The sequence below is a fragment of the Megachile rotundata genome, chromosome 5, assembly GCF_050947335.1.
Source record: "Megachile rotundata isolate GNS110a chromosome 5, iyMegRotu1, whole genome shotgun sequence".
Lineage (NCBI taxonomy): Eukaryota > Metazoa > Arthropoda > Insecta > Hymenoptera > Megachilidae > Megachile > Megachile rotundata.
This window is the reverse complement of record NC_134987.1, coordinates 12,538,301-12,564,651: the sequence shown is the minus strand read 5'-3', so window position 1 is coordinate 12,564,651 and position 26,351 is coordinate 12,538,301. Positions and strand designations below refer to the sequence as shown.

Below are 26,351 nucleotides of genomic sequence, written 5' to 3'. Positions count from 1 at the left end.
GTACAATGGAAACTCAAGCAAGCTCGCTGGATCTATGCATGAGAAGTATAACAAAAGAAATCCTATGCTTTATAGGATACAATATGGACCTTCAATCTCTTCAGTTCCTCCTCCTCCTTGGCTCTCTGCTTTCGCCATTCTGCAATGTATTCCTTCAGTTGCTCGTCTAAGTCGCTTCTCTTCTGTTCCTGCCTCTGTGCACCGAAAACGGTTTAATATAAAATACTCGTCGCCAGAAAGGGTAATCTCTGTAAACTATAATCTGCGGATATTTAAATAATTATAGCAAACTTATACAATGGTACCAATTTTTAATACACATTGTGTAGAAAAAAATAAAATAACATGAAGAACATAACTCTTAATCAATGAGGTACCATTTTAAACGTTTACCTTGATAATTACACATCTACACATCGTGTAGGAAAATATAAAATAACGTCAAGAACATAATTCTTAATCAATGAGGTACCATTTTAAACGTTTACCTTAATAATTAAAGCTTCTACCTCCACTTTGAAAATTAAAATTTCTGACAGAAGTATCAAAGTCGACAGCGTCCATTTTGTGTGCATTTTCATTTCAAAAGTGTTTAAATATCCGCAGATAGTATAATTATCGAGACTCTTACCTTCATAAACTCGATATTCTCCCCAGACTCCCTGATGTAGACCGGAACGAAAACAAAAGTAACTCTCTTTAGTTCCTGTCGCTCGTCCTCTGAGAGATCTCGCAAGATCTTCCAGAATCTCCGTACATCGCCACTCTCACGTTCGACTTTTCAATTATTTATTACACCCCATCCATTCTCTCTCGTGGCGAATAAATTCTCGACTGCATTTTGCTTTGTGTTTCGTTTAGTTTGCTTTCGTCGCACGCAAACAACCAGACAGACAGACGCATACGCAAACAGACAGACGGACGGACGGACAGAACAGAAAATGTATTAGGTTGTCCGGGAAATCTTGCGAGTTCTTCCCGAGAGATAAACAAATTACCGTGGAAAATTCTCTGCTATTTTGTGGATATAAAGACAGTTAGCAAGATGTTTATTGTGGACGTTGAAAATAAATGCAAATTGCTCGCAAGACTTTCTGGACAATCCAATATGAAGCTTGTGGAAAGAAGATTAGACGCGTGTGAGAAGAAAGTGGAGATTGGGAGATGGAAAATTAGGTTGAGTGAATTTGGAATAATTGGATAAAATATTAAAGAAGGTTTTCAATTATATTAAGTTGAATGCTGCAAACTGTACAGGTGACAAATTTCCAATTTTCGGTATGATTTAATAATGGTTACAGTAGACTTTCATATTGTCACGCATAGACTTTCTGAAATTAGACTCAGAAATTATATTATTATATCACCACATGACTATGTATCGTGTCACTGACTTTAAGAACCTTGAATTGCGTTTGCATCAGGCGACAATATAAACGTGACATATTATAGTAGTAACACTTGAAAATGTCATACTAATATGCTAATTCTAATATGAATCTGTCACCGAAGTCCAGCATCTTAAATAATAAAAGAGCTTTGAGTATCACATCATTAACTTCAACATATTGAAAAAATGAAATAAAACAATAAATAACCGATTACAGTAATTCGAATAGGAAGCAAGGAATCTATTATGTCAGCAATTTGGAGGCGCTTCAAAATTCGAGATATTCTAAGGTGTGTATCGGGTTACATAATGTGGATCCGATCCAGGATAACTTTAAAATAAGGGAAGGATCTCTAATTTTAAAGATGAGTAATGGAAAATAGACCGGACTGGATCCCAAGGACAGTTTAGTCTTTAGCTGGAAATGGAAGCCGTTCGAGAACAAGCGATCAAGCGTTTGTACAGAAAGCGATTCAGCAGGTCCGAAGAGAAAATTTCATGGATTCGAACAGCGTACGAGAACAAGAATATTATGACTAAGAATTGTTCAAAGAAAGGAACTACTTTTTAAATTCGTACAAGAAATGTTAAATAACGATGTTTATAATTATTAATTAAGAGCGAACTCGAGATACATCATTATTCCGGTAATGACCTCTAAATCAAAGGAGTCTCGTTCCTTTCGACGTAACCGAGATGATAAAGGATAATTGGGACAGAACTGGAGATCTACCACTCACTCTTCTTCTCGTCAGACATTTTCTTCTTCTTTCCCCACTCAGAATGCAAGCGAACGCGCGCAGTCGCCGGTCGTTATCAGCGTGATCGCTGTCGCCATTCATTATTATCAATTATTATCCACAACGCGGTAAGAAAAATGAAAGCCACAGTCGTAAGCCAAGTAGCTGGCCAATTTACATAAAGAACGAGCTTCCGACGATCTCTTCGTCATCGTTTACGTCGGTCACTGAATCTTCGATTGCCCTTCGATTATACAAAACAATAATCGAATTTAAACGAGTTTCTTGCGCCAATATTCGTTGCAACAACAAGGTGGCCCAGGGAAGAAATTTGAGAATGATACCGACCGAGTGGGCCACTTTCCAATATTCGCTCTTCAACAATTTCGTCTATATCTCCTTGCAATATCGTAAACAAGGTTTAACAACGTTGGCAAGGTAATGGTTGGCAGGTGTACAACTACATTATGAAACGAACCCACGAATTATGCGAAACCGAGACACCTGGGACAACCGCTCACTGTGTGACTGCACGAAAATTCAGTGACCCTCACATTGGCGTAACTAGGACTCGTTTGGGCTGGACACCATTGTCCTGACAATGTTGTGTTGTTGGACTTTCGGGTATTTGGTATTTGGAAGATTTTGGAATTTGAGGATTCGAGATTGAGAATTTGGGGATTTGTGGATTGAGGAATGTAAGTTTGGGAATTTAGAGATTTGTGGATTGAGGAATGTAAGTTTGAGAATTTGGGGATTTGTGGATTGAGGATTGTGAGCTTGGGAATTTGGGGATTGTGAGATTGGAAGTTTTTTAATTTGGATATATGAGAAGATAAGAGGTTAAGAATTGAGAAATTAAAAATCTTGAAATTTGGGGATTGGGTGTTTGAGAAGTTAATTTGGGAATTTAGAAATTGGGAGAGTGGAAATTTGGAAATTTAGGAATTCGGAATTTTAGGAATTGGAGAGATGGAAATTTGCAAACTTGAAAATTGGAGAGATGGTGATTTGGAAGCTTGAAAATTGGGGAGATGGTAATTTGGAAGCTTGAAAATTGGGGAGATGGTAATTCGGAAGCTTGAAAATTGGGGAGATGGAAATTCGGAAGCTTGAAAATTGGGGAGATGGTAATTTGGAAGCTTGAAAATTGGGGAGATGGTAATTTGTAACCTTGAGAATTGGAGAGATGGAAATTTGAAAGCTTGAGAATTGGGGAGATGGAAATTTGGAAGCTTGAAAATTGGGGAAATGGTCATTTGGAACCTTGAGAATTGGGGAGATGGTAATTTGGAACCTTGAGAATTGGGGAAATGGTAATTTGGAACCTTGAGAATTGGGGAGATGGAAATTTGGAAGCTTGAAAATTGGGGAGATGGAAATTTGGAAGCTTGAGAATTGGGGAGATGGTAATTTGGAAGCTTGAGAATTGGGGAGATGGAAATTTGGAAGCTTGAGAATTGGGGAAATGGTAATTTGGAACCTTGAGAATTGGGGAGATGGTAATTTGGAACCTTGAAAATTGGGGAGATGGAAATTTGGAAGCTTGAGAATTGGGGAGATGGTAATTTGTTACCTTGAGAATTGGGGAGATGGTAATTTGGAACCTTGAGAATTGGGGAAATGGTAATTTGGAACCTTGAGAATTGGGGAGATGGAAATTTGGAAGCTTGAGAATTGGGGAGATGGAAATTTGGAAGCTTGAGAATTGGGGAAATGGTAATTTGGAACCTTGAGAATTGGGGAGATGGTAATTTGGAACCTTGAAAATTGGGGAGATGGAAATTTGGAAGCTTGAGAATTGGGGAGATGGTAATTTGTTACCTTGAGAATTGGGGAGATGGTAATTTGGAACCTTGAGAATTGGGGAAATGGTAATTTGGAACCTTGAGAATTGGGGAGATGGAAATTTGGAAGCTTGAAAATTGGGGAGATGGAAATTTGGAAGCTTGAGAATTGGGGAGATGGTAATTTGGAACCTTGAGAATTGGGGAGCTTGTAATTTGGAACCTTGAGAATTGGAGAAATGGAAATTTGAAAACTTGGGAATTTCAGGACCTGAAATTAGAAAATTTGTAAATATAGAATTAGGAAAATGTGAAAATAGTATCTCTGGACATTTCGCTTTAAAAAGTTCAAAACTGTAATCTTTACAAAATTGCTATGTCACTTTTTTAATATTCTGTCACCCAGTTACGCCAATGTACCCTTACAAATAACGCATTGGCCGATCTTTCTGCGACAGTTGCTGCGGGTCGATAGATTATGGCGTAAGATCAACATTGTGTTTAACAAGTAAAGGGAGTACAACTGAAGGGGGTAGTTGAGCACCAAAAATGGTAATAAACAGAACAAAAGGAAAAACGATTCCCGGACACGCAGGAACAAAACAAAAAATATATAACACGACACCAAATATAATATAGTTGGTCTGAACAGTGAGGTGAACGAAAAACTGATTGAAAACTTGACATATCAACACGTATGTATGTATACACATGGGTGTACGTGTTTTGGACACACGGAATTATGTACAGAGCCGTTAATTCGTGATTAATCAAATATAGAGAAACAGAAAAGGGGGTAAAAAACATGAAACAGAGACAGAGATAGAGATAGATAGAGAAACATGAGCTTTGGGGGGTGAAATGGGCTTTGAGCTTCGAGCACTGATCACCAATTATTAGATTCTTCTTGACGGGATCGAGACTTTTTTGTTACGTGTAATATTCAATTAGGTACGAAATACTATTTGTTTTAACGTTGATGACATAAGGCAACAAACAATTCCATTGGAAACAGAATATTACAAAATATAAAACATTTATCTAGTTACTAGAGTACTACACAATATTCCTAGGACATATTCGTTAGTATACACAATTTAACACTATATAATTTTGACCAATATATTTGTTTCTATAGAAAAATTTAATAGACTTTGGACATAAAACTCACAGATGTCTTTTTATAGAAAAATGTATTTATGTTAGATGGAAATAAATTTAACAAAATGGAAGAATTATTTTCTTAACTGATCATCCCGTAATTTATCTTTAAACAAAAATAACAAAACATGCACAAAATAAAACTAATTTCACTAATAATAGTAGTCCATTAAAATAAAAAATTAAAAATGAAACCACCTGTGTACATTATTACTATCCTTCATAACCTCAGTAATTTTTTCTAAATTATTTTCGATTAGTTTCAACAAGTAAAACTCCACATATTTTGTCCTAAAATCCCAAGATATTCAATTCTAACTAGTTACAGAACACAACACCAGGAATTACATAGGAAACAAATGAAACGAAAGAGAACTTTGAATGAGTAAGAAGGGTAGAGAAGATACACTCTTTCGTAAAGTTAAAACCTTCCCTCGGATTTTCAAAAATATTCTCATCTTCCATTTCCCTAAATCGTTAAGTGCAAACGAGTTCGTAACTTTCAAAAACTCGATGAAATAATGGTAGTAAAGTTTAAATGACTGGAGATCCCCATAATCCTAGCAAGGGTTGAAAAAGTTTCTTCATCTGGAATCAAAGAGCGGACTGTCCCCGGAGTGTCCAACTTTCCAAACTCCCGTCGGAAAAACTACGAATAATTACCCTGAATCACGTGTTCATAGTTGAACAGCCTGACGTCAAACGAACACCGCGACAGACAATGATCGTGTTTTTCCATCGAACTTAATTAGATTGCGTCAGTTTCGTGAACTCGGTACACTTGAAACGAACACCTCAGGTATAAGAATAAACCGCATTACGTTATCGTACACATATTTATGAAACATTTGGCAATCGTCCAGCAGACGCGGGTTATATTAGTTGCCGCGCCTCTTATGCAACCCTTATGCATAATACGGTCAAAAGCCTTAAAACTTTTCGTCTAAACAACCTTGTGTTGTTCATAAATATTCGAGTGATCGTGTCACGATTAACCTCGCTTTAAGGTGCGTTTAAACTGGGCGAGAACATTCAACATGAAGCGGACTGAGCGACCTCTTACAAGCTGGTGGACTGCGTGCGAATTTGTATAATGACGAATAGGAGTATAAATTTAATTGGAGAAAGTACTGGTCAAATAAGGGTACTTTTAACAATGGTAGAAATTCGAAAGCACCTTTATCAAGAACCTCGCATAAACTACCTACTTTCAGCTTATAAAAAATGCAACGGACTCCTTAAAGAATGTCGCTTTTACCCCATGAACCCACTTTAACCCACTTCTGACTATGAATAGATAACGAAAGTACAAATGGAAATCCTACATTGGCTATCCGGTAGTCTCGTTCCCGCCAAAAATAAGCGCGGACTTGAAGGGCTGAAGGGTGTGTGAGAGCGGCCTTAGAACAAAGAAAAATAGTATTATTGACGTGTAAACTCGAGATTCAACTTACTTTTGGGACGCCCTACCCCTACAAAAAAAGAAAGGAAAGGTACATTAATAACAATCGAAATCGTACGATTTCGTTTAACGGGAAGTGACGGAAAGCCGCGTTAAAAGTACAACAGGTTCGGCTTTAACATTGTATTTTAAGTCCTGATGCTCGATCGGGCATCGTTAAAAGATCGACAGTCTGCCCATCCACTTTCTTACGATCTTTACGACGTTATCGTCGGGAAGTTTCATTTTCTTTTCTTCAATCATTTTTGCGTTTTACGAGAAAGAGGAGAACAGGCAGTCTACCGTCTCTTTCGAAAGGGTCATGCCTATATAGCTTTTCGCGGAAACCTTTCCCAGCTCCAGAACGACAATTATGCGACAATAATGCGTGGAAATTTCAAGACAGTTAGATGTGGTTCGGGTGCGAGTCACTTTACAACGGTTCGATGATTGAATGGTGAAACTTTCGACGAGAGATTATATTCTGTGGATTATTAATATTACTGTTACATTAACGTTATTAATAATCCACATGTTAATATCTCTAATACCGTAATCCTGTAATAATAATAATATTAACGCGTTAACGCTCGCGGAATATTACAGAGATAAAAACTATTATTAATATTGGTACAGTAATATTACATTTTGTGAGATTTAACTGTTTCTGAAAATTAGGTTTCACCTTTCATTCACGTGTCTGTTGAATCTGAGAGGAGCAAAATTCACCGTGACCTGAGAACCTGACGTAAGTATAAGTGGACGTGTATCAGACAGGACAAGGTGGCGGCGATAGACATACTTGTTCAACCATCGACACAACAACAGCGACACAGCATTAAAAGGCAAATACGATGAAGACAGCGGACGGACCAACAGTGAAAAATAACGTCAAAAAAGAGCAAAAGTACGCGTGTACGCACACGTACGATACAAAATTAGTCGTCGTTTCCTCTCGTTATTTGTCGATCCGCTTACAAGCGACATCGTTGACGACACCATCAGTTAAAAATTGAAAATCAAAAAGAAAAACGGTATGGCGCGTTTGAAAATATTCAGAAGCAAATACAGTAAAATCTGCCTACTTAAAATTTGAGGTTATAAAAAGTCTCGACGCGATCCTATAATACCGCAAAACAACATTTATGCCACATCAATTTAAAGCTTAACCCGTAACTGATAAGGTGGATTCTGACCTAATTTTTGTTATTTGTTAACTGTAATTTTATCAGTTTTTAAATCAGTTATCTGTTTTTAAATCAGTTATCAGTTTATCAGTTTTTAAATCAAGTATAACTGATAGTATCTTTTTTATTTGTTTTAACTATAAATTTTGAGAAATTGTAGAAGGATTTTTAGACCACCATACCAGTTAAGGGTTAACGTATAACGACTACGCAAACCTTTCATTAATATTTTTAATACAAAATGGCTGATTGTCAGTTGAAGCAAACAACGCGTCAAAATGAAATATTATTTTTTAACGAAGTTATAGCTGTCGAAGGTATTATAAATAAATCGTCAATTTCATCCAAGAATACGAGATGACGCGATCGTTCGTAAATCATTGAAAAATATGGCGAACGAGACGGGGAACCTCAGTATTGTACACGATTAAAATCTATTTGTCATTGATGGCTGTGTGGAGCAGTGATGGGTAGTTGCCAGTGGTGCACTCGTGGGCGCCCGGGGGCGTTGGGGCATGGCCAACTTTTCATCTTGAAAATTTTATTTTATTACATTTTTCAGGTTTCAAATTTTTAATTTACTAATTTCTGTATTTCTCAATTTTTGGATTTTTGAATTTGTAACTTTCTGAATCTTTAAATTTCTAAATTTCTAAATTTTTTAATATCTGAATTTCTAAATCTTTAAATTTCTTAATTTCCAAATTTTTGAATGACTACATTCCTGAATTTTTACGTTTCTAAATTACTAAATCTGTGAATGTCTACATGTCTGAATTTTTAAATTTCTTAATTTCCAAATTTTGTAATGTTCACATTCCTGAATTGTTACGTTTCTAAATTACTAAATCTGCGAATGTCTACATGTCTGAATTTTTAAATTTCTTAATTTCCAAATTTTTGAATATCTATTTGAAAATTTTGAAATTTCCAAATTTCTAAATTTATTCATCACTAAATTTCAAAGTCCCAAAATTTCTAAATTCCTACAATTTTTGATTTCTTACTTTCTAGATCTCTAAATCAGATTTCTAAATTTCCACATCTCCAAATGTGCAAACAATTAAAAACTTTGAAATATCCACAAATTTTTAGTAATCTACATTTTCTGTTCTACCCATCACAGCACCAGAAAATACAGAAACTCGAACAAAAATATAAACAGATTTCACTGTATTTCATGGGAACAATAAACAATGGGTCTCGAAACAAGTACCAGTTACTACGATCCACGAACAATAATTTTAAACGCGGGGGGAAAAAAGAGTAGCAGAATGAAACACGTGATTTTTCATCGTCGCCACGTCAAGGCAACGAATATCGAATCACTTCGTCGTTTCACTAGAAAATTCCATCTATGTACATGACGAAGAAAACAATTTGCGCGATTTGTCGATGAAATTGGAAAGCTTTGAAGGTACAGAAAAGGGGCATTGAAAACGTATCGTTGAAAAAGAACAAAAATCGAGAAAACCGTCGTGGATCAGTTTACAAAACGCAAGCTTTTTAATGGCTGTTCTGTACGCAACAGAATATGTTATTGGTACGAATTACTTGTACGCTTTCGTTGTTATTGATACATACATTGTGTTTCAATTATTGTTTTAACAATGTAGACCCTCGTTATGTTATTATTTAGAGAAAATTTTCATTTTGGAGATTTTTACTTTTATATTTTAAAATGTTTTTTATGGGTTTAAAAATGACAGGTTTACAGTCTTTTGTGTTTACAAATTTTGAACTTTAAACATTTTTTAATTTGTTTATTATTTTTGACGAATTTTTGCTTTTACAGTTATGTTGGTAATATAACGAGAATTTATTATAATTGGCAAGAGTGAATGTAAGTAATGTTCTTGTAATTTTGTACTCATTTATATTAAAAAATAAATTATTCAGAAAGTAAGAAATTTCAGTAATGTACACTATGAAGAACTTCAAATAATAATATGTATAATATAGAACAAACATATACATATATAATATAGTACACATTTTATGTCATATATGTATACAGCACATATTATATGTAATATTAATTTTTAAGAATGTGTAATAAAAGTCATCAAAATATTAAAATAAAAATATATAATAAAAAATAGTAATAGAAAAATAAGTTAAATACTTGATGAGAATAGAAACAATTATGCCAGTACTAACATTCTACTTAGAATTTATCGAACAATTCATGAGACGCAATCATGACGCACCGTATGCGTCAATAGCAACGAAACTATTAAATAACACCAAAAGTCTGTTGCGAAACAGAAATAGCCTCGTCTTAAAAATCGTAACTTGGTCGCGTATATACAGTGTTTAAAAATAAGGGTGAAAACAGAAAGAGGAACTCGAAAAATACGTGACTCGTGCAAAAACGGGCCATTGCTGATGTATTTGAAGTAGATTCAACGATTTCACGAAATAACGTATAACAAACTGTAGAATAAAGAGAAATAGCAAGATTCGCAGTAGAGAAAGTGTTTTGTACAGAACACAGTAAAGCTCTATTTATGTGAATTTAACTTTAATGGAATTTAATTAAATACTTTATTGACCCTTTTGTTACCATGGATCAGTATAGTCGTTCAATGTAGAGTTTATTATTTCAAAATATATATTTTTGACGATTGTTTTATTGAGATTTACGTTAGGAGAAACTCTCGTTATTTTGTCACTTTTATGTGGATAGCTTTACTGAAATTTGTGAATTTGTGAATGAGCAAAATTTGAAACTTGTAAATTAGAACTTAAGGAAATTTTTAATTTGTAAATTTGTCAATAAGAGAGTTTGGAATTTGTAAATTTGTCAATAAGAGAGTTTGGAATTTGTAAATTTGTGAATTTGTAAATTTGTGAATTTGTGAATTTGTGAATTTGTAAATTTGTGAATTTGTGAATCTGTGAATTTGTGAATTTGTGAATTTGTGAATTTGTGAATTTGTGAATTTGTAAATTTGTGAATTTGTGAATTTGTGAATTTGTGAATTTGTGAATTTGTAAATTTGTGAATTTGTGAATTTCTAAATTTGCGAATTTGTGAATTTGTAAATTTAAGAACTTGCAAATCTATACACTTATAAATTCTTCCTTCCATCAATGGCAATATAACGAGAGCCCCAACAAATACACAATTTAACTCTTCTGACACTAAATACATCTACAACAATTTCACTAAACATAATCCAACTACCAAAATAACAATTAGATAACAATTTTCTGAATTCCAAGTTATTTACTTTATCTGAATACTCAAATTTCATGCAGTAAGCTTCAAAATAATTTCCTACTCATAAAGCGTACAAAAATTTCTGAAAGATCGAAAAGGTTAATGTATTAACAATCTTTGACAAAGTCAGCCATAATAACAAAAGGGTTAACGAAATTAATTGCTGAGTATCGAACGATATACAAAATGGCCAATTCGTGAACTCTCAATCCTCCAGTGCTATTTTAATAAATATTTTACTCCGAAATTTTATTTAAAGAAAGAATTGAAAAGATATAAACAGACAAATTTTTACTCTGAAATTTTATTAAAAAAAAATTGAAAAGATATTGGCCGACAAATGCGAAACATTGAATCTAATTGCATCAACTCTGCAGTGGTTGAACTGTTTCAACTTTTGCACTCGATAAACACGTTTATAGCACTTAAGGGGTTAATTCGATCAAGAGATCCCGAACGACCCAGCCATTGAACCGTATTGTCTCTCGATTATGTTCACATAAATGAAGTTTTACTGCGGAAGAAAAAAAAAGGTCACATTGCGCGAACAGAAACAGCAAAGACGTACAGATAATAATATTGATATCGAGAACAAAACAACGACAACGGTTAGACGATTAACAGAGAAATAGAGATAGAGAGACAGTAGGCAGAGAAAGAAAACGAAGAAAAAGAAAAACAAGAAATGAACATTGCTAACAGCAGCTTTGCCGAATTTACAGTTTTTTTCTGAAAACTTACTCGATCTTCCTCTCCGGCTGCCTTTGATTTTTCGAGTTTTCGATTCGCGCCGCGTTGGTCGTTCGGTCGATGGTGATTGGTGGTTTGATTTGTTGGTTGGTTGTTTTTTTTTGTGTATTGTATGTGGAGATTCAGGCGAAAGGAGAGATAGATAGATTGAAAAAAAAGAGAGAAACGAAGATCATAAACCAAAGTCAGAGATAATCTCGGAGTTTGAGTCTATTTCAAAAGAACTCGATGCTGATAATTATTCTTTCCCGTCCTCTCTTTTATCACGAATTTTTTAGAAATATTAACGATAACTGCCACAATTCATATTGTACATTTTTCTTCTCTCTCTATTTTTATTCTTTAATTAATTCTGTTAAAACAATCAATTCTATACAATCATCAATATAATCAAAAATTAAACATGAAATCCGAACTTCATATTTGTAAATTTATACATTTGAACGTTTGTCAATTTTGAACTTAAAAATTTGTAAATCCAAATATTAATGTTTTTGATCATTCGAAAAATTGAATATTAAAAAATTTGTTAATTTAAAAATTTTTATTTGTAAATTTGTAAAATTGTAAATTTAAGAATGTGAATATACAAAAATAAAAAACTTAAAAATTTAAATATTGAAAAATGAAAAAATTTGAAAGTGTTTGTAGCAATTAAAACGTTAAACATTTCTCGTCAATTCGTTCAGCTTAAAACGATTCAATATTCTCCTTAAATCCACTTTGTTCTATATTGAACGAAGGGGTAAAAGAAGAAAATTGAATCGCGGTTACGCAAACAAATGACACTAATGTCATAGTAACTAGTAGTAGTTGTTCGTGTATCGTCGTTCGAAAATCATCGAATTAATATGTAATTAGGTGTTCACAGTTAGAGCGCCATTCGTCTGCTCTATTTTCGTGAGGGAAGCACGACTGTTCTAATTTTAACGATAGTTCGAGAGAGATCGCTCTAAGTCGCTGAATGTAATTCCTTGAAATCACTGTTATACCTTTTCATTACATTAAATGTTATCAAATTAAAAATTATTTCATCGACATACAAAAATTGTTCGATTCAAATTTTGACAAAATTATGTTCTTCATTTATTAATCTAAGTCGTAGACGTTTTTACTCAATTTTTGGATGAAAAATAAAAATGTACTTGTTTTCTCAATGTTGCAAACTTATGTTTAACTCTGTAGATGTTTTTTGTTATACACAAAACACGTGTTTAAAATAATTTTGTATTAACCAAAATAATGAAATAAAATTATAATTTCATACATATGTAAATTCATTGAATTTTTATTACTGACCTATCTTTTATTTAAAAGTTCAACAAAAGCGTTTACGAATTAGATCAAATGAAGATTATTATCAACTATCAAATTACACTATAAAAAGTACATGCAATTTTAACATAATTGCAGTAACATAAATAACTCAAAAACATAACAAGCATACGATAAAAAATTGCAAAAAATTTCTGAACAGCGAAAAATAATTGAACAGTGAAATTCAAATCAAAATAAACGTTTCCTCAACAAACCTTCGTAAAATTCCAAAATCTACAAAATCGAAAAGAGTCATCGAGGAAAAATGAAGCCTCGCAAAATAAAGTTTGAAAAAGTCAAAAGAGACAGCAAAAGAGCGATCTCTCCTAGTTCTGAAAGAAAACCGACAGATCCTAGAATCTAGAAGAGAGGCGACGGTCATCAAAGAGCAAAATCAAGCGTCGTTGACGAGATCTAAAAAACAGCTAAGAGATTGTCAGCTCGAAAGGAGCCTAATGTCTATAATCGAGATCGGAAAACGAGAATCATAGCCCGCGATGATTCTGCCCACCGATGGCAGACATCTATACGCAGGCACGCCTCTGGAACTTACTTCCTGAAATGAGAAAACGGAAAAAACGTGGACGTTAGAAATGTTTCGGGAACGATCACCGAGGATTTAAGGAATTGCCAGCAACACTTACGTTTCCTCGACCACCTCCTCCTCGCTGCTGTAAAAGAGAAAATGGAAAACGAATGTTGTTAGTGAAGGTGCACAGGTGCGTGTACGGGGCTACGAAAAAAAATTGAAGACGGAAACAAAAATTTTTGGGGGGGGGTTGGGAGGACGAAGTACATTTTTTCGGGGCTTTTGCACGCTGAAAATGTTCGAATCGATAAATTTGATGGAGATTATGAAAAATAGAGGGGTTGAGAAACGTTTGATTTATCAAGACATTTTTGGACCGTCTGTTCGTGTCACTGAATATAGATCAAAGTCGATCCAACCGAATGATTCATCGGTGATAAATGCGGTGTTAGGATCTCTACGTTTAATGTTTCCTCGTATTAAAAATAGACTAGTTTACTTGCACTGATCACGGTTTCTTTTGCCTTGAAGGTATTTGGATTAGCGAGTTAACACGGCGAGTTCACGTGTGGTCAGACACAGACATATTATGATACTGTAGGTAGAAAATTTTTTGCTTTCCTTTAATTTGTTGAGGTACACCCACTTAATCAAAAATAATTTTACCATGATGGTAACGTGCTAACAAGCTAATTACATCGATACAATTATACTACTGATCTAACCCTTAATACCTGAAAATTTTTTAATTTTTAATTTTCAAGTTTCTCTGCGTAGGTCGAAGACTACGTTGTTCCAGAAAAAATCGCTTATTATATAACACCCTCTTTTTCCACGAAACGCTAAAATCCTAATACTCGTTATTTTTAAAATTATACAAAAGAATTTTTTACTTCAAACATCGAATATACACAGATAAAAATAGTTCGACATTTTTAGCGTGCAGTGCATCAGGTGATTCGTGCAATTAACGTGTACAATTATAGTTTTGTTCAACACAAAAACACGTGGGTACGAAGGGGGACGGGGTGTATTCACAACGGGGGTCGGGGGTGTGAACGTACCATGAACGTCGGTTATAACGTATGCATTAAACGACGAGGGGACAAAGTGTGGGACGAGCCATAAATCACGATGATTTTTCAATCTTACGTGAACGTAATTTCTCGTATATTCGTAACGTGACAACGATCGACATGGATCTCAGTTATCCTCAATTTATGCGGCAACCTGATACGCTTGCACGTGACTAGAAATGACTAGAAATCGGCTACTGTGACTAGAAGTAACCAGAGAACGTGATCTATCGACGACGTATAATTTCTGCGATATTTCGTGATGGAGTATCATACTGTCTCTTATTTAAACGCTTTCCTGCAATATCCCCGACGTTCCCTGCCACTCGTACGTTTTACGAGTTCCATTTTACGGATTTGCATCTGGCCATTTTTCACCTTACACGAGCATTTCTCGTATGTAATTTTCAATCGTCTCATCCATCGATGTTTTCTCGTTTCGATAAAATTCACTGAAGTAAATTCAGGATTAATGGCTCTGACGTTGTTCAGGATTATTTCACTCCCGTTTTTGCTACTACGATTACTCTTATAACTCTACGATTTTGTTAACTTTCACGAGTGTACTAATATTAAAAAATAACATCGAGAAATTATTCCTACAAATAATGTGTATTTTAAAAAATCAGAAATGAATGTTTTAGTGTAAGACATAGTTCTATTCCTGTATTATTTATTCTGTGAATCCCAGTGAATGCTTCTTTCCGATCGAAGCAATCGAAGCATCGAAATCCACATGGAATTATAGCACGTTTATCGTTGAAGAAATAAATTCGTTCGAGATCAAAGTCTCGATTTAATCGGAATTGCGGAGGGACAGAGAACGTCGAGAAATCGAATTCTTTTGGTGGTCTCTCACGAATTTTCAATACTTACGAGTATTGCTCCTCGTCGTCAGACATGTTTGCGGATGGTTAGGGTGCTGTAACACGCAAACAAACCACCGATTAACACAGTGCCTCCAGTTGTTCCTCGTATCGTTACACGTCACGGTGCATCGTTGTTCATACAGTCCGATCACAATCTCACACGGACGCTGATGAAAAATCCACGATCGAATCGTACGTTAGATTTCCCTAAGCAAGGCTTTTGCACTCGCGTCAAGAAACAGGGGGAAAAAGATTTTAAAAAAAATGGACGATTCGATCGTATCTTTCGTTGGTCCAACGTGGCGCACTTCTCACGGAAAATAATCAATAAACAAGCCAGAAAGAAACAGAAATAGAAAGAGAGAGATAGAGAAAGAGAGAGAGTAAAATAGTAAGGGAGAGACGAAGGGTGTTTTGTCGAGCATAAATCGAACCTTGCAGGCGCGAGAAAGAAGAAGCTAGAAAAGAAAGGAAGTCGAAGGGGCAGACGATGCACTGATGCAAAGGTAATCTGATATTCTGAGACGAGAAAGAGAGTACCAGTTTGCTAACCCTGGCCGCAAGCTCGACGTCGCAAGCTCTATAAGGAGCCATCCCCTTCTCTTTCTCGTCGTTCTAATTTTAGAAAAGCAACGCTCTCTCTCTCGCTTCGTTCGTTTATCCGTTTATCCTCTCTCTCTCTTTCTCTTTTTCTCCCCCGCTCTCTATGGAACTTCCTCCATCTTCATCGTGATCTCGTCTTCGTTGCCGTTGTCGTCATCGAGCTTTCTTAGCTTCTCCATGGAAGCGAGCTTTAATTTCGACAACAATTTGACCTAAGGGAACGCAAACTGTGTTGCTCGTAATTAGCGCCGGAGAATCCTTGAATTGGGACATCGATTATTGCTGGTAGCATAGCAGGCTGATGGGGGGTGCTCCGTGAACGGATGCTCCTGCGAAGTGTTAATTTCGCAAATTGCCTTTCTCGATTATTGGCATTATACGTGGGCAAGGTGCATTACACGCTGCGTGGGAGCGGAAACAATATTACATAATTGTAGACGTCACGCTTGGACATCTTGAAACAGGATATTCGACGTACATTTATAGACAGTGAGTTATCACGGCGCCGACACCATTCGCTTCTATATCTGTGCTCTTTCACCCCGCCATATTTGGGAGACTGTCCGAGCTTTGGACGTTTGATTATCGAACGCAGAAATTATTCCAATTTCTTCAAATTACAATTTTCATCAAGATCGTTCCATTAATCAGGATCCCTAGATTCTGCAATATACAGAGAGTCTCTACGATGCCGTTCTACAAAGGAGAATAGAAAGAAATTTCGTACACATATGCTCAAAAATGCTTTAACACTACTAATGCCATCTTACATTTATGGAAAATCCCTTCAGTTATTAATATTATTTTTATTAAATTTATAGTATTTAACTGTTTTTTGTTGGACAAGTTCTTATATATTTAACAAAATTATTTATGACTTAATATTCATATGTCATCCACATATGGATCAGATATTAGAAAAATATAAAAATACGTATATATTTTCAAATAAATATATACATACATATGTATTTTAAAGCAAATGTGTAATACTTGAGATGTTAAAAATTATTATATTCAACGTTAAATTAATAATATACATGTTCATGCAAATGCACCCCAAAATCTCGTACCAATTCTTGTCCAACAAACTGTTTCAAATTTACCGTAAATAAAAATCCACTACCTATTTGTTGAATAAGGCTCATTTCATTACTTGTAATATTTACATAATATATAAAAATCAATAATAATTGCAATATTATACATGAATAAAATTGCACATCATACATGAATAATATTACATATGCACTCGTAACAACATTACAAGCCATTTTTGAGCTTACAACTTTTCCGAAATACGTCAGCATCGAAAGTAAGTTAGAGACACTCTGTATCTTACAAATTGATCCTCCTGGGTCGTCAAGCGCATCTTTAGCAAACTACCATTCACGGTTCTCAGCTTCCGGGTCGTAAATTTCCGAAACGATTAATACGTCACGTAGCTATCTCAGCGCACCGTTAAAAGAGCAAACACCACAGACAGTACCGACAAGTTTGACTGCACGTTGTTTAAACATCCCCCGGATATTGTGCGAACTTTCCCTTCCGCTCTCCGTGGTCGATGCGTCTGATTTTCAGTAGAAAAGGTCGCAGCATGGTCAGACGTCACGAAGCTCTGCGTGTATCGAGTCCCGTAGATCATCCAATAGTCCAGCATGGATTCCAGTGTCTCGATATCTCCCTTCAGAGTTCTGCACCCTCAGATTGACACTTCGATCCTGGATCAATGTCCATAAAATACTTCGCACACTTGTCTCCCGTTTGTCGAGAAAACGGCAACGAAGACGAGAGAACATTCGATGCACCAACGATCGATGGCATACCGTTGCTCACTTAATTAAGAACGCAACAAGTGGAGAACCATAGAACACCAGCTTGGGGAGGTAACACTAAATCGGTTAACGTGAAATAACGATGCGACGAAAACGGTACGTAATAAATCTGATGTACACAATTGAAATATAGTGAAACTTACACTCGCCCGGCGTGAATGTGTAGCAATGTGTGTCGTGGACGGTGTGACGTGGATTGGTGGTGGGAGTGTGTATGTGTGGTATGAGGGTTCGCCTCGGGGCACCAGCCGAGAAACAGAGGATGCTTCCAACAGGCACGCACAAAGAGCTTTTGCTGGTGGAATGTGGAGTCCGCGACAGCTCGAGCGGCTCTGAAGTCCTGCTAACAGAGTCTGGACAGCAGCAAGACTCTTGAACGATGCCTACTACTCGGCACTCGGCTGCTCACACGATCGCTCCCTTTCGTTTTTCGCTATTAATAGAAAGCAGATCCGACACGTCCGTGGGGCTCGAGCGTGATACGATCCTGGCACGCTACTATTTTCGTCCCTTCTTAGAGCCCGTGTTGGTGATCGCGAGTTCCCTTTCCCGTGGACCCCCTTTTTCACGCCTGTTTTCGCCCCCGCATCGCTATCTGTCGCTCTGACACCGAATCGTCGATGAGGACGCCAGGCTTCGGGAAGGGATAAGCGAATTTTGAATAACTTGATTAGGAGTCTAGCGTGACTGAACGGGGAACCTTTGTCACTAGTCGTATTTTGTTATTCTTGCATCGAACCTATCTTTTTCATCGAAGTTCACCAGCTGTCGAATAAACAATTTTGCACGAATATTTATTACATAACGGAAGGTGATTCTAACATGCATAGGATAAATCTACTTTATATCGATACGCTGTCTAGTAAAATACGAGAGGACAATTATTCAGAGTATTCTACACCTGTTGTTTTTCTTGTACACTGGCAACCCTCATTTCCTCAAAGAAAATAGCGACAGATCAAGGACCGTTCGTTGAAAAATTTACAAACTTGTAATTTAAAAAATTTGAGAAAATCTGGAAACTTGAGAACATCTTGAACACTTCAAAAATTTTTAAGTTTGATAATAATTAGGAATTTAAGATCCTAGAAATTCAAGGACTGAGAAAGAGAATCAAATTATGAAATGTTGTGACTCAAACATCTGAAAAGTTAAGACTTGGTTATCCAAGAATGTAGATTTTTTATTTTGAATCACGCTGAGTGTTGCGTAACCTTATATTTCAGTAGCTTTCTCCCAACTGCTTTTACAACTTAAGTATTCACGAAGGGGAAACTTTCGCGGCTTTAAATTCACGGAACGAAGTCTCTCGGTTAATGATAAGAGTTCTAATTCCCGAAGTCTAGTGTGCGTGCGTAATTCTAGGTATTTAAAAATAGCAGTTTATTCGAACGTGTAGCGGCAGCCACTCGCGAACCTTTTCACGTTTTGCTTTTTACTTCCGTTCGAGCGAGCATTCGGTCACGTAAAGAAGAAAATGGAAGTGCACGTTTAATGGTCGGAAGAGGGCGAAATCTCGTGTACGATTATGGTCACGAATTAGAAAAATAAAAAAGTCCAGCTGTTTATTGCAAATCTGGAAACTTGTGAACCTCACCTCTCGAAATGCTTTTTTCGAAAATCCTCTCATCTTTCCTAAGAGGACACTGTATGTTCTCGTAAAAGCTTCGTGAAATATCTGTTCTTATCCTTGATAAGAACTCGAGTGTAGTGTCAGGAAATTCCGAATGCATCTACAAATAAAAATCCCGCTAAATCTATATTTCTTTAAAAGTGTTAGATATACATATTGTCAAAAAAAATTTTTCATAAAAATTCGACTTTGAAAATTTGTATTGTGAAAGGAAAATGGAGTAGATTGGAGATAAATTTTTGCATTGAATAAGTTATTTCTGACGCTGATATAGCTACATTATATCTGTCCCGTTACTATTTCGTGTTTTGCTTGCCAGAGAACAGCTATTCGTCTAAGCGAAGACACCGCAAGATATATTTATCCTCCAGCAATGAAAACGAGAAATGTTACAAGTCCGAAAAGCGGGTTCCTCACTTCAGATCTCTTAATCGTAAACATGGATGAAATTATTTGGAAATTAATTTACGTTACCTAGATACCGTAGATGATAAACCTTTGGTGACTATTTTGAGGTACAGGTGTTTCGATTTAATTATCTTGTATCAATGTGGGCAACAGCTATGAGTTTGAACTTCAGAATTTAATGTTTTAAGAAATAAAAAAATTTGATTATTTGTAAATTTGAAAACATAGAAGTTTACATCTATTTTATAAAGAATTTTGTATAAAAATAAAAGGTCACAGGAGCGAGTACTTTACAGAAAATATGTATCAAAGAAGAGTAAACATAGAGAATTATTTAACACCGTCCTCTCAAAGCAAAATGAAGTCGCATGAAGTAGAATGAAGTTGCAAATGCTTTTGAAGAAGAAAATTCGTGGAGCAGGGAATAGTGGCGAATTTTGTGTGGCTTCCGAGAGGAGCTGTGTCCGTGAATAAAAAAAGCACAAGAAGACGTTGTGTTGTGAAAACGGGAGCAGCGTCCGAGCCGACGAAATAGGAGCCGCGATAAACGAATGTGGGTTGGCCCTCTGAGACCTTGGCTAAACCGGTGGACGCAGAGAGACGTCGAAGAAGGAGGCTACCTTATCAGAGTGAGCCTGGAAGCTCAAACTTCGGTCCGCGTGGTCGACGTTCAACCACGAGGCGACTCCATATATGGAGGGGAGATACTAGGGAGAGGGCGTCGCGACGCTCGGGTATAAAGTTCCACGACGCTGACGACGTCGCTTCACATCACGTCAGAAGGCTCCTCTCTTGGCTTGCTTGCTCTGATCAGTAGATGTGTACCGATCCGAATATCGAAATCTCGAAATTCGGGTCGGAATCGTTTTCGAAAATTACAAAATTAATTTTTGTAATTCAGTTTTGAAGAATTTCTATAATTTTAATAATCACAATTTTAAGAAAAGTTCAAAAATTAAGAATCTCCACTGTTACAAAAACCTGAACCATCATTTTCAAGTTTGTTAGGTTTCCTAAATTTTCTTTGGGGATTTGCAAATTTTGAAATTTTTAGAATACCCCAATTTTCCAAATCATTAAATTTCTGGATCTACAAATTTTCAATGTTAAAATCTTCTAAACCTACAAATTTCTAAACTCTAAATTTAAAAGTTATCAATTTTCCAAAATTGTAAATACTCATTTCCAATTTAAAAATTTGTCAAGTCTCCAAATTCTCAAGTTTATAACCTTGCAAATAAATTCCTATATTTTCCAACTCACTAATTCATAAATTAAAAAATTTCCAAATTTTGAGGAATTACAGAAACGTATTTTAATTTGTTGCTATAGGAAAATGGAGAGCATGTAGCTCTATACGTGTAGAGCTATTATCATGTCGGAAGTCATTAACCGGTGACGCGTTAATTAATATTGGATGACACGAATCGAATAGTTAATTAGATTTTCCTGAATCTGCGTGTCCCAAAATGATCCGGCATTAACGATTTTTTTCCTGTTAAAAGCAAACTGAGTTATCGATGATGGGCAAAGTTGTGTTTAAAGTGTTATTAAAATAATTGTGAATAATTATAGAGATGAAACGAACTAAACTGAATGAATGCTATAATCAGAAAATTATCTCATTTGATATAAAGTCAGAATGAATGTTATCTATTTTCAAAAGTGATTTTGTAATTTTCGAAGGTGACAAAAATAATGAAATGGTTTTGACATCGATCGGGATCTATGGGAATGTGGAAAAAAACAAAAGTTTCCAAATGACGTAACTCGAGCGATTTAGAAGAACGGTTAATAAAAAATGTCTGGATCTAATACAAAACACACGAGTTAAAATGTTTCAGAAATAAGGAATTTTTAGATTTTGTTTTATTTTTAGGTACTTATATATAAACATTAATTTATGTATAAATTAATAATTCTCGCATTACAAGACTTTGAATGAAAAATAGAGTTTGGATGATAATAATAGTTATAATGTTTTATGATTGTTTCTAATGGGTTTAAGTGACATATGAATACAGTCTAAAATATTTATATTGGCTCCAAGTCAAGATCAAAACAGTTTACGGACATATCTTTCAAATACAAGTATAACATTCTAACTTTACAAAATTCTAAATGATTATTTTACAAATAGTTTTTTATAAACTGATACAAATGATCTATTGACCTACTTAGAATTACATTAATTATGGGATCTTATGATATTAGGTACAATTGGCTTCTTGAAAGGTCTGTCTCTTCCACCAAACCTAAGTTGTCCCGACTCTTTTTTGCCACCAAAACCACCACCTGAAAAGATGTAACACATTGCAAACAGAACAATATGTAGACAATATATAAAGTTGTAACAGGTGGACACTTACCAAGCCTTCTTGGTTTCCAACCTTTCATTAAACGACCACATTCATAATCAACAAAAATTTTATGGCCTTTCAATGTAGCATCGACACTGCGCCTAACAGCCCTCCTGGCTTCATCTTCTGATCTCATTTCTACAAACCCATAACCCTGAGATAAACCTGTTACAATGTCAACTATAACCTTTGCAGATATGACATCTCCATACCTACAAAAGAACTACATTCATTCTAGACATTAATATATAGTAAAGACATGAATATCTACAGTCTAATGATGACCCTATACCTCCTTTAAATCATGTTTAGTAACTTTTGGTCCAAATCTAGCCACGAATAATGTTCTTTCTGGCTTTGACTTTAATCCATAAGGTGGTTCATAGTGTGCTTGTATTGCACGACTAATAGCTTTATCGTGTGGTTCTGTATCTGTGCCATCTATGCTGCCAGCTTTCAACGGATCATATTCTTTAGCATAAGGGCTCCAATTCTGCAATATATCAGTCTAAAACATATGTATATTATGTATGTACATTTCTTCTTTTTCATGTATATTTTCTGTTATGTACAACAATTTGAAATACATGCTAGATAAGAAAATGACCTACTAAATTGTATCTTATAATAAAATTACTACTTGTCATTCAAAATACTCTGAAATTTATAAAAAGTAAGTTTTAATAAGAGGTTAACTCACCATCTTTGCAAGAATAAATTTTAATAAGCAGTAGTAACAATGGTCACTACAAAATTATGAAAGAAATTACTATTGACTTTTAACTTTTAACTATCAAATATTGACAAATGTCTGTATTAAAAATAAAAAGATAATATTATGACAGAAACGTTTGACACACGATTGCAAAACACTCAAATTCAGCATTGAATATGATGCTGCCACCTACACAGAAGTCTAGGAAATAAATTTAAAATGATAAACGAACAATCAATTTCTAATTTCCCACAAGAGATAAAACATTTATCACGCTACATTAGACTCAAAAAATCAAATCTATTTTAGCTAATTAAATTTATATATATTTCTTAAATGTATTGAAAATAAAAGGTATGTTAAACACAATGGAAATACAATAAATTACTTTAATTAAAATAACTTTTACATTTTTTAAATAGATATTATAAAAGATATTATTAATCGTATACAGTGTTACTTTTCAAGGAGATCACCTCAGGAAATTTCTATCTACGTCTACATTACATTACATTTGCACACAACTACCTATCTGATTATTGATTAAACTCACTCTTTCGTAGTTAATATTATCAATCTACTCAATATTCTTTGGTATTTTATAATGTCAAACTAGTTTATCTAATTATTCTAATTTAGTACTGTTTTACAGTAGAAATGTTAATTTGTTGATTTCTGTTTAGAACTAGAGTTGAAAAATTTTATTTTTTAAGTTTTCAAAATGTTTGAATTTTTAAATTGAATCCTTAGGTTTTCAAATTTTCAATTTTCCACCTTTTCAAAATTTCAAACTCAATTTTCCACCTTTTCAAAATTTCAAAATTTCAAATTTTCAATTTTCCACCTTTTCAAAATTTCAAATTTTCATTTTTCAATTTTCCAAATTTCCAAATTTCCAAATTTTCAAATTCTCAAATTTCACAAATTTCACAAATTGCCAAATTTCCCGAATATTCTAAACTTTCAAAATTTCCAAATTTTCAATATTTCCAATTTTTCGATTTTCCAAATTTCCAAATTTTCAATATTTCCAATTTTTCGATTTTCCGAATTCCCAAATTTTCAATATTTCCAATTTTTCGATTTTCCAAATTTCCCGAATTCCCAAATTATCAAACCCTTAAATCCCCACATTTCACCTTCAAAATTTCCTAAATTCCCAAATCCCAATTTCTCAAATCCTCAAATTTCTTTTGACTCAATCCCCTTAAACTACTACCACTGTCATAATTATTAATACGTTGTTCAGTATTGTCGAGTGATCCCATGCCCTTGTTTCTGTACGACAAAGAAAGAGCAATCGCAACGATTTGGAACAGCAGACGTCAGACAACAGGTGGATCTACATCTATTAATATAATACGACATCGTGCGGCTTCGCGTTGTGCATGACACTGTAGAAGACTTTATTTAAAGGCACGACTGGCGCGTTACATGCTCGTATTTACATAATACGAATTCCAATCATGCGGGGGCATCGTAAATTTACAATACGCGATCCCGCTTCAGGAATTTCGACTTTGAACGAGTGTGTATTTTACCGCGGTGGCGTCAATGTCGACCATTTTACTATTTGCTAACACTTTGATTTCCACGTCATTCCTGTGTTGCTGACGATTCGATTTCTTTGAGAATCCAACAACCATATTTAGAAATTTCAAAGTCCTACAGTCTTGGAATTGAAAAATTAAATATTAAATCAAAATTATATGAAGAATTTGATATTTTAGATTTTGGAAGTGGAAGAATTTAAAGTTTTAATTTAGAGACTGAGAAAATAAGAATTTAAGAATTTAGGAACTGAGAAGGTAGTAATTTAAGAATGTAGAAATTGAAGAATTAAAAATTCCAGAATTTAGAAATTGAAAAATGTAGAAAACAAAATATTTTAAATATAAGAGTTTAGAAACTGTAAAACTAAAAATGTAAGAATTTAGAAATTGAGAAAATAAAAATTTAAGAATTTAGAAATTGAAAAATGGAGAATTTAGAAATTGGAAAATAAAGAATTTTAAAATGTAGAAAATGACAAATTTTAAATTTAAGAATTTAGAAATTGTAAAACTAGAAATGTAAGAATTTAGAAATTGAAAAATTCCAAATTAAAAAGTTTAGAAATTGAAAAATGTAGAAAGTGAAAAAATTTAAAATTTAAGAATTTAGAATTTGTAAAACTAAAAATTGCAAAATGAAAAGTTTAAGAATTTCCAAATTGAAAAATGAAGAATTAAAAAATATAGAAAACAAAAAATTTAAAATTTAAGAATTTAAAATTTAAAAAATTTAGAAGTTAATAAATTTTTGTTCAAGGTACTAGAAACATAATTTTCGAATTGGTAGACCCGTTGTATGAATTGAATATTTTGTAAGTGGAGATAAATATAAATCCATGTAGAGTAACATGATGAAATTGGACTTAAAATAAATTTGTGATGACGACTAATCTGGCGACATCCATGATGGCAGTCAACGTATTAAGAATGTTGTCTCCATGCATATCAGGAATGCGAATTATATACGTCGCGAATTTAATTGTCCATGAAATTAATGAATAGACTGAAATTTGGCGCGACAGTTTCGATGAAGTTACAATACATATCTCTACACTACAAACACACTTATATGATTTACAATAAAAAGTTAATGTAAATGATTACAATGTATCAGTACTGTTCTACCTTAAGTAACGAATGATTTGTAAGTAATTAAAACTTCCATTATGGAATAGTTCACTCGTAACTACTCTAAATAGCAAAAACCAAGGTAGCCATCTATCGAATGGAATTATTTAATCAATGTTTATAATACTGTCACACGACTGTGCGTACTTACAAACCACGCTAAAATCTAAATTGTATACTTTAAAGAAAAAAGGAAAATTCGCAAGCTTCATTTATTCCACATACGAATCGATCGGGGAATAATACTTCAAAGCAGTTACTGAAACATCTCGTCGATGGAGATCGTCGCAATATTTTTTTTCCATTTTCTTTTCGCGGTCGACAAACGTCTAGCCTAAATGTTAATTCGCTATCTAAGAATAGGATATCGAGCTACTCGAAGTCTAAGTGGGCACCCATTCGTTTCAACGCCAATATCGTATTGACCGCCTTGATCCATCTCTTCTTGATGACGTACCGCTTTAATCGAACTTTACAGATCGGATTCTCCAAAGCCGCCTCCAGCCACTGATGCTCTAAAAGTTGACTCGCGGTTGGTCTTTTCCTGGAGACAAATAATCGATCAGATTTCTGCTCATTTTCTCGTTTATTTGCACGAGGTGTAGCATTCGGTTGCTGGTCACTTTTGTATTAATCTTATTAC

General features: G+C 34.6%; 2 protein-coding genes and 1 long non-coding RNA gene across 13 annotated transcripts in view; 1 reads left to right on the top strand and 2 right to left on the bottom strand.

Annotated features, from left to right (window-relative positions):
* Positions 1–26,351, bottom strand: part of TpnT (troponin T, skeletal muscle) — a 107,795-nt gene that overhangs the window by 4,999 nt on the left and 76,445 nt on the right. For 2 of the 11 annotated variants that reach the window (XM_076531548.1, XM_076531549.1), the window contains exons 1-6: positions 18,055–18,349; positions 15,481–15,526; positions 11,674–11,694; positions 6,533–6,550; positions 632–662; positions 90–194 (exon numbers count right to left, since the gene is read on the bottom strand). In XM_076531548.1, the coding sequence (XP_076387663.1) occupies positions 90–194; positions 632–662; positions 6,533–6,550; positions 11,674–11,694; positions 15,481–15,506 (201 nt within the window). In that variant the 5' untranslated portion in view covers positions 15,507–15,526; positions 18,055–18,349. Of the gene's footprint in view, positions 1–89; positions 195–631; positions 663–6,532; positions 6,551–11,673; positions 11,695–15,480; positions 15,527–15,907; positions 16,030–18,054; positions 18,352–26,351 lie in introns of those variants that run through there. The other 9 variants (XM_076531559.1, XM_076531550.1, XM_076531551.1 and 6 more) reach the window with 9 other exon arrangements.
* On the top strand, positions 16,140–21,923 carry LOC143264439 (uncharacterized). Its single transcript, XR_013038156.1, has 2 exons — positions 16,140–16,565; positions 19,864–21,923. It is a non-coding gene; the product is annotated as an uncharacterized LOC143264439 (long non-coding RNA).
* Positions 21,783–23,211, bottom strand: LOC100879888 (U11/U12 small nuclear ribonucleoprotein 35 kDa protein). Its single transcript, XM_012281661.2, has 4 exons — positions 23,013–23,211; positions 22,605–22,820; positions 22,322–22,535; positions 21,783–22,247 (listed from the first exon to the last, which is right to left on the bottom strand). The coding sequence occupies exons 1-4, from the start codon at positions 23,013–23,015 to the stop codon at positions 22,141–22,143; spliced, it is 540 nt and encodes a 179-aa protein (XP_012137051.2). The 5' UTR covers positions 23,016–23,211; the 3' UTR covers positions 21,783–22,140.

Bases quoted from the DNA above. Each gene is read 5' to 3' on its own strand.
- LOC100879888 (XM_012281661.2), bottom strand. The intron at 22,536-22,604 runs GTATAGGGTCAT...GAATGAATGTAG, and splicing joins CTAAACATGATTTAAAGGAG to TTCTTTTGTAGGTATGGAGA. The intron at 22,248-22,321 runs GTAAGTGTCCAC...ACATCTTTTCAG, and splicing joins TTGGAAACCAAGAAGGCTTG to GTGGTGGTTTTGGTGGCAAA.